The sequence below is a fragment of the Mya arenaria genome, chromosome 6 (genome assembly GCF_026914265.1).
Source record: "Mya arenaria isolate MELC-2E11 chromosome 6, ASM2691426v1".
Taxonomy (NCBI): domain Eukaryota; kingdom Metazoa; phylum Mollusca; class Bivalvia; order Myida; family Myidae; genus Mya; species Mya arenaria.
In genome coordinates, this window is record NC_069127.1 from 54,745,784 (window position 1) to 54,764,205 (window position 18,422).

The 18,422-nt window shown below is 37.9% G+C and overlaps 1 protein-coding gene across 1 annotated transcript; it reads left to right on the plus strand.

Annotated features, from left to right (window-relative positions):
• Positions 1 to 759: 759 nt before the first annotated feature.
• LOC128237902 (complement component receptor 1-like protein) lies at positions 760 to 18,115 on the plus strand. The gene is made up of 13 exons (XM_052953480.1): positions 760 to 782; positions 1,173 to 1,303; positions 1,917 to 2,087; positions 2,787 to 2,900; positions 4,240 to 4,410; positions 4,997 to 5,146; positions 5,571 to 5,744; positions 6,121 to 6,294; positions 7,625 to 7,798; positions 8,224 to 8,333; positions 13,671 to 13,772; positions 14,676 to 14,873; positions 15,895 to 18,115. Exons 1-13 carry the CDS (start codon positions 760 to 762, stop codon positions 16,138 to 16,140), a joined length of 1,938 nt encoding a protein of 645 aa, XP_052809440.1. The 3' UTR covers positions 16,141 to 18,115.
• Positions 18,116 to 18,422: the final 307 nt, after the last annotated feature.

Here is an 18,422-nt window from a genome sequence, read left to right on the forward strand (position 1 = left end):
GTGGAGGAAAAATGATAGGCTTACCTAAGTCATCGGATTGGTAATAGAAAACAATGTTACGTTTATTCGGGCTACCTTATCAACACACGTATCGTACGATCGAATTATAGATTATTATGTTGCTATCGAAATTCCAAAGTATCTTTTAAAACAAAAAGCGTCATAAGTCAGATTAAGAAAATGTTTATTTGATTTTCCAAGCGAACCTTTGAATTAAGTGTGACAATCGCTTGACATCAAACTGAAACTCATCTTTCGATATACAGTCGTACATTTGTTAATAACGATTTTTGCAAATTAATTACGTACATAGTGTATACTTGTGTATTATAAAATCAGTGATGTTTTTTAAAAGTGGTTCAAAAAAGATACCACTGTCTAATAATGAGGGAAATTGTTATTCCAAAAATTAACATGTAACGTTTGTCCTCCACCAGATCAATTTCGCTCTGAATGTCACATTTAGAAACATTTGCATTCATAGATACGTGCGCACTTACATATGTTGGTAAACTCGATTATTACATAGACACAATAATGATAACGAACGAGTGTCAGTGAGTCATTTTTAGCTGGAATATTCAAAAAATAAGGAGGGCTAAACTACTCGACCCGGCGTCCGGTAAAAGTTAAAGGCAAGTTTGGATTTTCGCAAATACCATATATACCCTTCATTAAATTGACTTCATATTTCACACAAATTCTGACGGCCATTAAACAATTCGGTTACATCATTCAGTGTTATCCCAAATACGCATTATGGCCCTTAATCGACTCAGAAAGTGAGTTAAAATTTCAGGGCAAATTGGGGTATTAACTCCGATCTCAAATACCGCTAATTTAATGGACTTCAAACTCCATACAGCTGTTCATGCCTATCACGCTCTAATGTTTGATAACTATATAGTAACCTTAAATTCTATTTATGGCCCTTGATTGACTATTTTATTTATACTTTTTTGACAGGCACACATTTCATTATTATTACATTTATTTCTAAGAAAACGCGACGTGAAATCGAGTGCGCTGTCCTACGACAGCTCTTGAATAGATTGACGTGTAAAGCCGTAAATTGCAAACCACTTATAGATTTTAATGTGTCCGATAGACATACAAGTACACGATAAGTTGTGTATTGACTCAGATGTCTTATATATGATTTTTCGTTTAAGGTCGCTTGGCGACACATGCTCGGGAGATTCGGGCGTCTGTGGGAATATTGTATTAGGGGAATGTAGCGGTATCGAATGTGTCTGTCAGTCTGGACACTACAAGACTGGACCCGCCACGTGCAGCCCCATAGGTAAAATGGAACACACGTGTACTTTAGATAACACAGATTCCAGTGCCCAAACATGCGCTCAAAATGCGCCCTAAATGCGCCCTTAATGTGTACGGGATGTGTAGCGGCACTGTCAGTCCGGGTATTACAAGACTGGAACCGTCACGTGCAGCCTCATAGGTAAGATAAAGGGCAAGCAGCATAGCGCACAGGCATATACCGGCAAGGTAGGGAACTAAGAGACCACACCCTTAACGTGTACAGACGATTGTGCTTAATTCTGCGCAACCATTGTGTACACGGAAGGTCAGTCAGGGACCGACAAGACTAGACCTGTAACGTTTATCCCCGGAGGTAAGCTAAATGAATGGGTATTTTAATATATTGATGGCATCTAGTTTGAGCGTGAAAATAGATCAAATGAAATAAAGAAGTATTAATTGTGTCAGCCTGGCCGGGAACTACCGAGAACATAATAAACCGTCCAAGTCAGCTTTTTATTTGTTAAAAATTAGCACGGTTAATTGATATGCGTTGACAAAAATGCAGGCGCCGCGAACACCAGCATCGTGCTTTTCACAAGTATCAAGGTTGCTTTTGATACTTTTTTATCATTTACTAAAATACTTTTCAGACTGCGGGACACTGGCATCCCCGAATAACGGCGCTGTTGACCAGACCGACGGCACGACGGTTACGAAGATCGCAGTTTTCTCGTGCAATACGGGATACGCGCTGAACGGTGACGCCTCTGTCACGTGCCAGAGCGATGGTTCGTGGAGCAGCACGGCGACCGTTTGTGAAGGTAGTGTACCTAAACAACGTTTAAAAGAGCTTTTCTTCAATATAGTGTGTGTATACCACGTGATAAATAACGTCATAAATGCTACGTCGGAAAGCAACATTTCGCTAAAAATAAAGACTTAAATCAAAGATAACTTTTCTTTCACTACACCATTTTAAATAAAACAAAGGGCAGTCTATGTCGCTTAAAGAGGCCCGCCTTTATTTAATTACCGAAGTTTGATAAGGTTATTAGTTTCATCAAACACTTTGACGAATCTGTTTCCAGAATAATGTTTTGACACTGCTCCGTCAGAAGGCCGTATTGTGAAATGGTTTGTCGAAGTGTTTTAAGAAACTATACTCACAATCAAACTCTGTTAAAAGACCGAAGGCGGGGCTCTGTAAGCGGCGTTGACTGCGCTTTGTTTCATTTAAAATTGTAAAGAACTAATGAAGTTATCTTTATGAGATTCAATGTCTCCCAACATTGGCACAGTGTGTTTTTCAGTTTTGAATTTCGCAGCACAGCTTATCACACATTTAAACAAGAACTAACCCAACGATTCGATTTATTACACTGCACTCAAATTTCACTTCGTTTTACATTTAATATTCTTGCCTTATTTTAAGGGTTGCTTTTAATAGTATAATGTATCACAATTTATCATCATCAATGTATGGATTTAAATATATATCTTTTTTCTTCTTCTTTTTCCAGAGGTGGACGAGTGTGCCTCGAATCCTTGCAAAAATGGCGGCACGTGTAATGACATGTTGAACGGTTACACGTGCACGTGCTTGGGTGGGTTCGGAGGCACCCTGTGTGGTCCAGGTAATAATGATAGATGAACGTGTAATAACATGTTGAAAAGGGTAACCGTCATCATGGCAAGTACTTAAGTATGTTCGGCGGATCCTTTGTATTCAAAGACAATAGATCGGCGACATGTGTAGTGATATGTTGAACAGGTAGTCGTCTACGTGACACGTGGTTGTGTGGGTTTGTCGGGTTCCAGTGTATTCAATGTTTGTAAAATGGCGGCACTTGTAATGACAAGTGCAAGTGCCTGAGTCAGCTCGAGGGTTTGGCTGTACACTGCATACACAATGTCAGTAAACGGGCGACATATGACATGACATGTTGAACGGGTAGACGTGCAGGTGCTTGAGTATGCTAGATGGACCCTGTGTTTTGAAGGTCAGTCAAATGACTGCACGTTTAAGTTCATTTTGAATTGATACACATGCAAGTGCTTGACAGGGCTCAATGGTTTAGCTGCACCTTGTGTATACCATGTAAGGCCAGTTGCGGCACGTGTGATGGCATACTTAACTGGATAACGAACACGTGTCACGTATCGGAGTGGATTTGAAAGGACCCTGAATATTAAGGGTTAATACAGTAACAGTATGCAATGGCATTTTTAAATGGCACACGTGCTTAACTTGTAGAGGTCACAGTATGTTATCAAGGTCAATTAATGTCGGCCCGTGTGATGGTGTATTGAACGGGTACCAGTTACCCGGCGTTCAAAAACTTTTATAATGACATGTGGACGTGTTAATGAGCTGTTGAAAAGGGATACACGTGCACGTTCATGGGTTGGTTTGGCGGGAACCTGTTAGTAGATAATTGTAAATTGTGTTGTCTTTAAGAAAAAAAAGTTTTTGGGAACTTGATCTGAACAATGAAAGTTTTCTTTGTTAACTTGCGATGCTTGCTTTTTGGTGGTACCACCAGAAGAGTGCCTTATCTTATAGAAAACTAGTCGAATATGAGCTCGATTCTTTAAAGTGACACTCGTATAATGCACTTATGGAAAATATTGATTATTGATTACAAGATTGTAACTGTGCATTTAATAGCTGAAAACGCACTAATAGTAAATGGTTGGTGAGTGCTAAAAGATTAACTGTAATCTATTTTCGTCTCAAAAGGAAGAAATACCGAGTTTTCTGCACCTCTCTTTCAAATTTAACACGATATCCTTTATAAGAACCATTGTTTGTGATATGTTTTCATCTGTTTCGGTGAATTAAAACAATTCAATGAGTTGCGGTACATCTTTTTGGGGACTAAGAGTATATCTTTAAACTAATCATGAATTGGTTCGCATGCGTATCGCAACCATGAGGACCGTTTCATTGATAATTTCAACGCCATTTCACAGATTGTGGAGTGCCGGTGTCCATCGCAAACGGCGACGTCAGCTATCCCGACGTAACGCTAGTAGGTGCAACGGCGACGTATTCATGTACTCAAGGGTATACGTTAAGTGGCTCTGCGACCAGCGTTTGTCAGACGGACGGGACGTGGTCAGACCACGGTGTTTGCTTTGTGGGTAAGTCTCACAAACCGTTTCATGTTAATATAAGATTTTCCCAATTTAGCTCTTCTGTTTGTCGAAATCGATGTATTGTCGTAGACTTGGACTTGGTGTATTTGCGAATAATTTAAGTAATTGTAGTTCTTTTCGACATTCATATTCAGGCGTATATCAGGATGGTTGTTTAAATAAAAGAATGTGTTTCTCGACACTGTCAAAGCTACAGTCTCAAATAGTGACCGTTGTGACAACGGTTTTAATATATTTTCTTGACATGACCCATATTTCGGACAAATTGTCTGAAAACTGGTGATAAAAAACGGCTGACAAAATATCGGATAGCATTTATTTTTTAATATTATTTACGCTCGAATATTCATAGTTTATGGCTTAATGCGTTACCGACGCTTTAAGAAAAATTAAATTTCGGTAGTTTTCCAAACAATTAAGATCTGTTCTAATGCTTGTTATACTAAATGAATGATTTGAAAACACTGATGCCAAAATCAGCCGATTCTGAGACAAAAACAATGACAAAGTTGTCGAATCGGTCAATCTGTGAGAGTGCAACTTTAATAGAAATATTTTATATTTTCACTAGTGGGTGTTATCTACGACGAGATCTGTCGCGTGACGGCACAGTGCGTCACCGCAGACGCCACATGTCGGAACGACGGCCTCGGCTCCCTCCGGTGCCTGTGCGCAGTTTCCGGTGAATTCTATGACCCGGATATAGATGGATGTCTCTTAGGTAGGGTGCTTTAATGGTGGTTTACGTGTGATGGAGAAAAGGAATGGGTTTTTTATCTTCATTAGAAACAATAAATGTTAAAGAATGAACAAACAGTTTTATAAGCAATTAGGAGGTATGCGGAATTAGTAAAGCTTCGTCCAGAAATCATTCATTTAATAGATGTTATGTTTATACCTAATTTCAAAAAAAAGAATATTAGACCACTTTTTCGTAAATTTATCAATTTTACAAAGAGCACGGTCTTAACCATTTGTACATTAGATAAGGAACTTTTTTCAATTTAAAATTAAAAAAAAAAAATAATGTACCACTCCCCTCCCCCCCACCTCAATACCTCACAATAGTCCTTGTACCATAAAACTCCTCCCCTCCTTTTAGATTGTGGTACCCTTGTACCATCAAACTCCTCCCCTCTTTTCAGATTGTGGTACCCTGACCAACCCAACCAACGGGGAGGTTATGAATCCGTCGGTAACCTCTGTTGGACAGGTAGCCACGTACTCGTGCTTTGTCGGGTACGGTCTCGTCGGCTCCAAAGTGCGCACGTGCCAGTCGAACGGCGCGTGGAGTGGCGCCGCGCCAATCTGCGTGTTCGGTTTGTGGCTTTCAAAGATACACTGTGCTTTTGACTAGATTATACCGCTTTTTAGAATCGGCGTTTAAATCTATTTGAAAAGTTAAGAAGAATCTGCTTATTGGAATAATTTGAATATTTCCAACTCCCGTATTTCAGTTATGTTGTATTGAATATAACTTAATTTGAATATCATCATAATCCAAATCACATTTGCGTTAAACAATGATTGGTAAAACTTTAAGAAAGTTTTTTTAATGAAATAAATTGCATGTAATATGGGTAAAATTCGAGAATTGTTTTGGACTGTTTTTGTACAATGTTAATACTGCAGACAACAGCTCATACATCAAATCAATATTAAAGTCAAGGCTTCTTTTACTTTAACCCATAAAAGGATGCGAAGCGCCTGTGTTCCCCGCAAACGGACGCGTAAACACTACGGAGGGGCTGGCCGTGGGTCACACTATATATTACACGTGCGTTGACGGGTACGAGTTGGTCGGCCAGGCGGAAAGGATCTGCGAGGCCTCGTCCACGTGGAGCGGCACGGCACCATCGTGTCTTATAAGTACGTTTTGATTTAAGGTTGGATTTACTTGTTTGCTTTTATAGTTATTTGTTAATATACACACATTCGTAGACGGTTCTTAATTGGAGAGAATTTGTGAAGCGTCATACATGTTGAGCGACACAGTGCACACGCGCCTTATTATTTGAATATTTTAAGATACTCCGGTTTATTTAATTCCATTATGTTTTAAAATCCGATAAGTTCTACTTAACCTCGATTGAACCGACAGCTTTTAACAAGTGTATCTTTTGAACGAATACTTGGTACCAACAACGACGGAAAAGCGGGCGTGTCTTTAAGTCGCGACACGGATATTCTTGCCAAATATGTGTATTATCCAAACTACTCATTGTCAAAAGACCCTATATTTGAATAACTTCTGAATACCCAATCGTTGGCAATATCGAGAACGGAAAAATGTACATGTATTAGAGTCGCCTCAAGGCGACAGTTGCTACCTTCGTTTGTCACACAAGCAACGGTCGCTGGCGCAATATGCTCCTATTGTTAATAACATGCTTTACTCCCCAAAATGTCCCTTGTTTGGCAATTTGAGAACGGGAAAGTAAACATGTATATTGGTCGCCGCAATGCGTCAGGTGCTACTTTTGATTTTCACACAGGCAATACGCGGTTGATGGCGCAATATGCTCCTATTGTTAATAACATGCTCTCCTCCCCAAAACGTTCCTTTATTGTCAATATCGAGTACGCGAAAGACTACATGTGTTTGGGTCGCCATGACTCTTTCAGTTGTCATTCGAACAATATGCTGGTTTATGGCACAATATGCTCCTATTGTTAATTACATCCTCTAAACCCCAATATATATATTTATTTGCAATGTGTCCATGTATTGAGGTCGCCTCAAGGGCCTCTTAAAACTGCCAGTTTTCACACAACAACGGTCGCTGACGCAATAAGCTCCTATTGTTAATAACATGCTGTCCTCCCAGGAATGTCCCTTTTTATTGGCAATATCGAGAACGGGAAAGAGTACATGTGTCGGGGTCGCCACAACTTTCGGTTGTCACACAAATTATACGCCGGTTGATATAATATGATCCAATTGTTTATAACAAGCCCAACAATGTCCCTTTATTGGCAATGTCGGGAAAGAGTACACGTGTTGTCGGTTGTCACACAAATTATACGCTGGTTGATGGCGCGATATGCTCCTATTGTTTATAACAAGCTCTACTCCCAACAATGTCCCTTTATTGGCAATGTCGGAAAAGAGAACACGTGTTGTCGGTTGTCACACAAATTATACGCTGGTCGATGGCGCGATATGCTCCTATTTTTAATAAAATGCTCTAACCCCCAGAATGTCCCCTCATTGGCAGTATCGAGAACGGCAAAGTGGACATGTCCTGGGGTCGACACGAGGGTTCGCTCGCATCATTTGCTTGTAACACAAACTACGCCCTCGTCGGTGACCCCATTATCTCGTGCGAGTCTACAGGCGTCTGGGGTGGAATACAGCCAACCTGCGTGTTTGGTATTAAATATAATGTTTGGCACTTTGACTTAAATTTAGAAACCTTGTCTTTATTCATATTTTTTTCTCATAATAGTATTATACAGTTTGCAAGATAGTGCTTGCATTTGTTTGCATGGTACAAACCAACATACCATACACTTTTACTCGTGATACAGACTAATTTTGTCCTGGAACCCACGACAACACCGATATTTTCAAAAGCAGCGAAGTACCGTCTGATACTTAATACTGCCATCATGTATGGTTATTTATCTAAGTCATTTACCTGGCATGCATTGTAAAGGTATTCCATATATATGTAAACTATTTTAACATGTATATATTGCCTTTGCAAAAATGGGCCGGAGTCTCGGACAGGGAATTTCTCTAATACCCTTTTACCTATAAGACATGATTAACCTATAATTTTTATTTCATTCCAGCGATGTTTCCGGATATAATTCTGGCGTTTGGTGCTGTCTTAATTCTACTGATCATAGTAGATATCTTTGTAGTAGGTATATGCCTCTACTACCGCTACTGTCGATCACCGGTAAGTCCATTACCGGTAACCATACAACCGGTTAATGACCTAGGGTCATGCTGTTCATATATGCACAATGTCATGATGGTCATACAGATATTGACTACGTATGCTCATCGTAGACTCCATACTCGGTATGTGCCTCTATACCGCTACTGTCGAGTACCGGTAAGTCCATAACCGGTAACCATACAACCAGTTATTGACCAAGTGCCATGCTCTTCACATATTCACATGATGGCCATACTTAATATATATTTTATGTTCATCGTAGACTCTGTCCTCGGTATGTGCCTCTAATACCGCTACTGTCGAGTACCGGTAAGTCCATAATCGGTAACCATTCAACCAGTAAACGTCCAAGGGCCATGTTGTTTATATATGCACATAATGGTCAAACTTAGATATGTTGCCTTTGTTCATCGTATACTCTTTACTCGAAATGTGCCTCTAATACCGCTACTGTCGAGTACCGGTAAGTTCATAACAGGTAACAATACAACCGGTTATTGGCCTAGGTTCATGGTGTTTATATATGCACAATGTCACGATGGACATACTTAGATATATTTCCTCTGTAAATTCACCCTTGACTCTGTACTCGGTATGTGCCTCTAATACCGCTTCTGTCGAGCACTGGTTAGTCAAAAGGCCAAGGCCTTGGCCAGTATTCTATATTGATCTTATCCTTATCTGTAGACATGCCCTATTTTGAGTGACAGAAACTTGATTAGATGAAATATCAGCATAATTTCGAATGTAACCATAGTGTCTAAATTCAAACCAGGACGAATTCTTGACAAAAACTTGATTAGATGAAATATCAGCATAATTTTGAATATAAATATAGTGTCTATATTCAAACCAGGAAGAATTCTTGAGTGACAGAAACTTGATAATTTAGATAAAATATCAGCATAATTTCGAATATAAATATAGTGTCTATATTCAAACCAGGACGAATTTTTGAGTGACAGAAACTTGATTAGATGAAATAACAGCATAATTTCGAATATAACTATAGTGTCTATATTCAAACCAGGACGAATTCTTGAGTGACAGAAACTTAATAAGATAAAATATCAGCATAATTTCGAATGTAACTATAGTGTCTATATTCAAACCAGGCCGAATTCTTGAGTGACAGAAACTTGATTATTTAGATAAAATATCAGCATAATTTCGAATATAAATATAGTGTCTATATTCAAACCAGGACGAATTCTTGAGTGACAGAAACTTGATTAGATGAAATATCAGCATAATTTCAAATATAAATATTAAGATGAAATATCAGTATAATTTCGAATATAAATATAGTGTCAATATTCAAAACAGGACGAATTTTTGAGTGACAGAAACTTGATTAGATAAAATATCAGCATAATTTCGAATACAATTATTATCTCTATATTCAAACCAGGACGAATGAAATTGGTGCACTGACTATAATTTTGAGTTCGAACTTTAACTGTGCTGCAAGCAGATATGTTTACCAACATTCTTGTTTAAAAGTGAATATCCGAATTATTTGGTAGCGCGAAAATTGTATCATACTGTTAAGGAAGGAAATGACAACTAACCGCTGGCATCAAACTTTCCAAGGGTGGAGCTCCACTCTCCATATCCTTTCCAAATATATCCGAGTACTTTTGCTTTAATCCCGAGTCTGTCGGCGTCTTTCCCTGGTGTAAAGAAAACATGAAAGGTTGATGCAGAATTTGCAATATTTTTAACAAGGGGAAATCCTCCCATCATTTAATACAGCGTGTACAGTGCAAGCGGGGAACCACATCGGTCACGTGACCTATCGTGAGCGAATTTTACAACCGGTTAATGGCCAAGGGCTATGCTGTTTATATATGAACATGATGGTCATACTTAGATATATTTAAGGCCAAAGCCTGGGCCAGTATTCAATATTGATCTTATCCTTATCTTTAGACATGCCTCATGGATTCAATTCAGCCTATTAGTCAGCTCAAAGTACAGGCCAATCAAAACACTTAGTTTATAATCTAATATTTAAGTTCAATCTAAGTAGCTTATTTAATACAGCCCCAGCTGGCAGGCTGTTTTTATTAACTGGGTCATAAATGAATCTAGTTTACATTATCATTACTAACGTATTAATGCTTGGTGTGGTACCGTCCTACCGCTCCTGTATGGCCGGTTAAGGGACGTATTATAGGTCGATGCAAAACATTATTTAAATATTTTTTAATTAATAGCTACGTGGCCACACATTCCCCAGTTTAAAAAGCTCCAAAATATCGCATACATTTATCTGTACACAAATTATATGCTGTTTTTGTCTTTGATTATCAAATATGCGATATTTTGGAGCTTTTTAAACTGGGGAATGTGTGGCCACGTAGCTATTAATTGAAAATAAATGAAGAAAGAATCAATAACGTTTAAACAAATTTTATCTGTAAGCATATCATATGGATATGTTTTTGTTTTGATAATTTAAGTTCATCCATCCCTACATCGTTGACGCCTAGTGTTCAGATAAGTATAATTTTCCCTCACAATTGATCACTTGACCGATTTTATTCCCCGCTAGCCCTGTTAGCACTACGATATCGCGGGGAATTAAGTCTTTATATGATAAAACGTTAATTAATAGCTATGTGGCCACAAATTACCCCGTTCAACGCGCTAAAATATTGCTTATATTGTTTCTTATTTGATCAGCTAAGCCAAATGAGTGAAACATAATAATGCATTAAATATATATATAAAATATATATATATAATTTTTGCATGAACCCACATTGTGCTTCTTTAAGCCCAAAATTCGAGTATTTTCTAAACGGTAATTGCCTTAATGCTATGCTGTTTCTATATACAAAGAATGGTCATTTATAAACCTCATTTTTCTCCTTATCGTAGAAACCTAATGTTCAATTCAGTCCAGGTCACAGACTACTATATAAATTCCCTTTATATTCAATAGACGATTGACCAATACGGAACCAAACTGATTCCTAGTGTTTCACCACCACAAACACCATATTTGGGGAGAAAGCTCCACATGTGTTCTTAAAAACACGAAAACAAGTTACATATCTTTTGAGAAAAATTAAATTAGTTGAACGTAACCACTGTGTAATTACTAAAGTGACCAACACCGGTGTAGGTATACAAACAATGCGGTTAAAATGTTAACAAAAAATTGATCAAGTAGATCAAGCATGGTCAGTCTGAAAGGTTTCAGATTTTGAAATAACAAATCATTCCGCTTCAAAATCTTTAAAAAATGAAAGGAGCCAATGGTCTGAGATGGTATAACCATGCTTTGATTCACTGTCATGTGTCAAATAAAAGAAATAAGGTATGTAACAATGAGTATGCACTTCAGAATAAATGTCACCTGCCCTCCAAAGTTCGCTCACGATAGGTCACGTGACCGATATGGTTCCCCGCTTGCACTGTATACGCTGTATTTACTGATGGGAGGATTTCCCCCTGTTAAAAGTATTGCAAATTCTGCATCAACCTTTCATGTTTTCTTTACACCAGGGAAAGACGCCGACAGACTCGGGATTAAAGCAAAAGTACTCGGATATATTTGGAAAGGATAGGGAAGAGTGGAGCTCCACCCATGGAAAGTTCGATGCCAGCGGTTAGTTGTCATTTCCTTCCTTAACAGTATGATACAATTTTCGCGTTAACAAAATAATTCGGATATTCACTTTTAAACAAGAATGTTGGTAAACATATCAGCTTGCAGCACAGTTTAAGTTCGAACTCAAAGTTATAGTAAGTGCACCAATTTTATTCGTCCTGGTTTGAATATAGAGATAATAGTTATATTCGAAATTATGCTGATATTTTATCTAATCAAGTTTCTGTCACTCAAAAATTCGTCCTGTTTTGAATATTGACACTATATTTATATTCGAAATTATACTGATATTTCATCTTAATATTTATATTTGAAATTATGCTGATATTTCATCTAATCAAATTTTTGTCACTCAAAAATTCGTCCTGGTTTGAATATAGACACTATAGTTACATTCGAAATTATGCTGATATTTCATCTAATCAAGTTTCTGTCACTCGAAAATTCGTCCTGGTTTGAATATAGAAACTATAGTTTCATTCGAAATTATGCTGATATTTCATCTAATCAAGTTTCTGTCACTCAAGAATTCGTCCTGGTTTGAATATAGACACTATATTTATATTCGAAATTATGCTGATATTTCATCAAATCAAGTTTCTGTCGCTTGCCCTGTTCGCACTAAGATATTGTAGGGATACAATACAAACAGTTGCTTACGTGAGCGACTGTCAGCTTTACAGGGCCATACTAAAGGTTGATCATTAGTGATCAAAACAAAACAGAGGTTATTGTTGTTATTTACTGACACATAATATAAAAGATATAAGTGTTTATAAGAAAAAAATACATTAGTTAATACGGCCACAAATTACCCCGTTGCACGCGCTGAAACATTGCTCATAATTACTTTTTTATCGATACACAAAGCTGTTTCTTATTTGATCAGTAAAGCCAAATTAGTAAAACAAAATAATGCATTAAAATTTATAAAAAAATAATAATATAATATATATCATTTGCACCTAAAGGGTGCCCCTTTAAGCCAAAAAACGAGTATTTTCTAAACGGTGATTGCCTTATGCTATGTTGTTTCTATATACAGAAATATGGTCATTTATAAACCTCATTTTTCTACCTTATCGTAGAAACCTTATGTTCAATTCAAGTCCAGGTCACAGACTACTAAATAAATTCCCTTTATATTCAATAGACCAATAACCAATACGAAACAACACTGATTTCTAGTGCTTCACCACCACAAACACCATATTTGGGGAGAAAGCTTCACATGTGTTCTTAAAAACACGAAAACAAGTTACATATCTTATAAGAAAAATGAAATTAGTTGAACGTAATCCACTGTGTAATCACTAAAGTGACAAACACCGGTGTAGGTGTACAAACAATGTGGTGAAATTGTAAACCAAAATTTTGATCAAGCATGTTCAGTCTGAAAGGTTTGAGATTTTGAAATAACGAATCATTCCGCTTCCAAATATTTAAAAATTGAAAGGAGCCAATGGTCTGAGATGGCATAACCATGCTTTGATTCACTGTCATGTGTCAAATAGAAGAAATAAGGTATGTAACAATGAGTATGCACTTCAGAATAAATGTCACCTGCCCTCCAAAATTCGTTCACGATAGGTCACGTGACCGATATGGTTCCCCGCTTGCACTGTACACGCTGTATTTACTGATGGGAGGATTTCCCCCTGTTAAAAATATTGCAAATTCTGCATCAACCTTTCATGTTTCCTTTACACCAGGGAAAGACGCCGACAGACTCGGGATTAAAGCAAAAGTACTCGGATATATTTGGACAGGATGGGGAGAGTGGAGCTCCACCCATGGAAAGTTCGATGCCAGCGGTTAGTTGTCATTTCCTTCCTTAACAGTATGATACACTTTTCGTGCTAACCAAATAATTCGGATATTCACTTTTAAACAAGAATGTTGGTAAATATATCTGCTTGAAGCACAGTTCAAGTTCGAAATCAAAATTATAGTAAGTGCACCAATTTTATTCGTCCTGGTTTGAATATAGAGATAATAATTATATTCGAAAGTATGCTGATATTTTATCTAATCAAGTTTCTGTCACTCAAAAATTCGTCCTGTTTTGAATATTGACACTATATTTATATTCGAAATTATGCTGATATTTCATCTGAATATTTATATTTGAAATTATGCTGATATTTCATTTAATGAAGTTTCTGTCACTCAAAAATTCGTCCTGGTTTGAGTATAGACTCCATATTTACATTCGAAATTATGCTGATATTTTATCAAATGAAGTTTCTGTCACTCAAAAATTCGTCCTGGTTTGAATATAGACACTATAGTTACATTCGAAATTATGCTGATATTTCATCTAATCAAGTTTCTGTCACTCAAAAATTCGTCCTGGTTTGAATATAGAGATAATAGTTACATTCGAAATTATGTTGATATTTCATCTAATCAAGTTTCTGTCACTCAAAAATTCGTCCTGGTTTGAATAAAGACACTATATCTATATTCGAAATTATGCTGATATTCCATTTAAATATTTATATTCTAAATAATGCTGATATTTTATCAAATGAAGTTTCTGTCACTCAAAAAATCGGCCTGGTTTGAATATATAGACACTATAGTTATATTCGAAATTATGCTTATATTTCATCTTATCAACTTTTTGTCACCAAATAAAATCTAGTTCTTTGAAATCCGAAATACACAAAGTATCTAGCCCCATATAAAGTGTTTGCCCTTTGACTGTAACACAGAACACCCGGAAGCAGAAGTTCTCTAAGGTGGTGCCAGAGACCGATGATCAACACCCACCGCCAACTAAATCGGAAGAGTCGAACGTGGTGTACAGGTCCACCATGAAGATGAGCAACTCGGTGCTCGGGAACCTTTTCTCAAAAGGCAGCAAGTACCAGCGGCCTGAGGATGAGGGGAGGGCGGCGACGCCGTACATGGTGAGTGATAAACTTTCTATGAGAGTTTTTTCTCTCATTCGTGCAAATCTTAAGACTTGACCAAGTGTGTTAAGAATGTTCATTTCTCCCACCTCAGATAAGTAGATTCAAAATTTAATCATGCTAGAATTTTTTTTCTCCCACCTCAGATAAGTAGATCCCATAATTTAACAATGCTAGAAATGCTTTTCTTGCCAAGGGGCAAAGATAAAACCCATACCGGTATGGAACCCCTTTTTAATGGTCATTACATTGTAATCACCTCCCTTGCTGAAGACTGTCGTCTGTAGCATCATAGAAACCTTGTCTTGTGGCAATATTTACAATGCTAATTAATAATTTCTCTCTTCAAATGTCACCATAAAACAGTTTTCACGCATCTTTCAAGAAATAATGCTTCACTCTCCTTAGAACAATTTAAAGACCGATTTGACTATTAACATAATCTTAATCACTGCGCGCATATCCATGACAACCACAAATTATCACATATCCATACATTTTTATCTTACTTTTGTCAAACTGAGGTTGGAGAAAAATCATCTATCATAACCGCTCCTGTAAGATAGGTTCACCCCAACCCTCGCGCAGGGTCTTACACTCTCGGCCATGGAAGATTCTTATAATCTCCCTTACGTCCATTCTTGCGATAATATAGGTGTTTGCGGTACGTGCGTCATAAACCTCATTAATAGCATCGATATGTACATTTCACATATTGTTATTGGTACATTTAAGCCTTGGTCTTGCGAATTTGTTAACATCGAATTGTCCTTTTTCTTAATGCATAAAAACACATGCATCTTTGATATTGTTTGTCGAAATAGAACATATTGTTAGTGTAGGCTTTTAACAAATGTTCGTTTAAGAACCTATTCAAAGATAACCGGCCAAGCAGTTACTATTGCGAATGAGTGTTGTTGAAAGCCGTTGTTAATTACTGTTTGGTCTTGAATAGCATATCAACGTGAGCGTAAGTCAATCTTTCATTTACCATTCTTTGCTGTATTTGGTGATCTAGGACGGTGAACAGATGAACGACAATGGATACGTCACCGGTGGAAGTCACTCGTTGGAGGTCACGCGTTCGGATGACTTTGACAAACTAATTGAAATCCAATCTACGCCTGGTTCTGGGGATAATCCGAGGGAGAGGCGCAAACTCAATCTCGACGATTCGGAAATAAAGGAAGTCAAGGAGGGAGATGATCGCTACTTGTTCCCTATGCGCGGAACCGCCGGCAAATCTCACAGAGTCGCTCTTTAAGGAAACAGATCTGCCGCTTCCTTCGGTTAAACGAGCAAAAAGCACTATGCCAATATTCAAGGACAAATTTTAACATGAAGGCTTTGCCTGTTGTCGTAACGTTGTGTTATTTATTCAGAATGTTGACGATTACCTGCTTATTTACAAAATATTGGTGACTCATATTTTTGTCGTAGATTTTTGTAACTCATTAGTCCATCGCTTATTTTAGTATTTGTGTGAAGAAACAGTAACTGCAACATTTTTCAGCATTTTTTGTTAACTTTCTTGAACATTGCAATTATATAACTTAAATTAAATCGGTCGGTCGGTCGGTTGGTCGGTAGCCCAAGCTTGTCCGAGTGATAACTTAACAATTACTGGACGTATTGTCATCAAAATTGACATGAAGGTTGGGCCTGACCAGTAGATGACCGCTAATGATTTAAGAGGTCAAAGGTCAAGGTCATTGTGACATTGAATGATAAAAGGTTGTCCGAGTGATTACTCAACAATGCCTGCACCCATGGTCCTCAAACTTGACTTGGAGGTTGGGCCGGACCAGTAGATGAACCTTTTGATGTTTGGGTCAAAGGTCAAGGTCACATTGACATTGAAAGCAAACTCAACAATTCCTGTACCTATGGTCCTCTTATATAACTTGATATGAAGGTTGGGCCTGACCAGTACATGACCATGGGTCAAACGTCAAGGTCACAGTGACCTTTGAAAGTAAAAGAATGTTAAAGCTTGTCCGAGTGATAACTCAACACTGCCTAGACCTATGGTCATTAAACTTAAATTGGAAGTTAGGCCTGACCTGTAGATAAATTCTATGGGGGTCATCGGGCCAAAGATCGCAGTGACCACCTTGAATGGTAAAAGGTTTCTGAGTGACAAAGTGACAATGCATGCACCCATGGCCCTCAAACTTGACTTGGAGGTTGGACCTGACCAGTAGATGACCCTTATTGATTTACGGGGTCATTGGGTCAAAGGTCAAGGTCACAGTGACCTTGAATGATAAGAGGTCCGAGTGATTACTCAACATTGCCTGCACCCATGGCCCTCAAACTTGAGTTGGAGGTTGGGCCTGACCAGTAGATGACCCCTATTGTTTTTAGGGTTCAAAGGTAAAGGTAACATTGACCTTGAAAGCAAACTCGACAATTCCTGGAACTATGGTCCTCAAACTTGGTATGAAGGTTAGACTTGACCAGTGGATGACCCCTTATGACTTTAAGGGTCATCGGGCCAAGGTCAAGGTGACCTTTAACACAAAAATGTAACAAATCTTCTCCCAGAGATATCTTAATAATGCCTGATTCTATGATCATCAAACTTGACATGGAAATTGCGCCTGACCAGTATATGGCCCTTATTGATTTAAGGAGTAATCGGGTCAAGGTCACAGTGATGTGAATGCGAAAATGTTGTTTGAGTGATAACTCGACAATGCCTGCACCCATGGCCCTCAAACTTGACTTGGGGTTGCGTCCGAGATTTAAGGGGTCAAAGGTCAAGGTCACAGCGACATTGAATGAAAAGAGCTTATGGGCCTCAAACTTGACATTTAGGGTTTTGGTGACTTGCTGAAGACTCCAGATTTTGAGGTAATAGAGTTAAACGTCATGGTCATAACACACTTTATCCTCACACTTTGATTAGTCATAATCTTAAAAATGCCTTAATGGCATCCAATGTCAGTGACAAAATCAGCTGTCATTTCGGTCCAAGAAAAGTTCATTCAATTGTCCATATAATCCTGACAACATGGCGCTCGGGGGGGCATAATGTTTGACAAACATCTCTTGTTTCCTATTGCTTTTTATTTACTTGTTTACTCTTTAAACCATAATACAGTCAATATACATGTTTCCAGTCGTCTGCTTTACTACTATGTTACAATTTTGAATTATGTAGGTGTATGGATAGGAAGGATGGGGCTTCGTTTGTATACAGCAGGTAAACGGACAAAATACATAGCTGATGAATTTGTTTGGCTTTGTTTTTCCCATTTGATCTAAATGAGCATCAGACCATTTCACTCAAAATGTTTCGTTATTTTTTTTTCGTTAAAGAAACCACAGCAACTTTAACGATGCAAAGTACGAATAATAAGGTACACCAATTTATCAGGTCTGTTTCTCAAAAAGGTTTTTATGGCGCTATTTGTAGGAAGGACTGATAATTTTCATGACATCTCGAAACGTCGTGCGAAAACCTTTACCATGCCCATAGCTCATTAGCGTCTTAATTTAGTCACTTGCAATATGGTATATAGTGTTAGTACAAATACACAC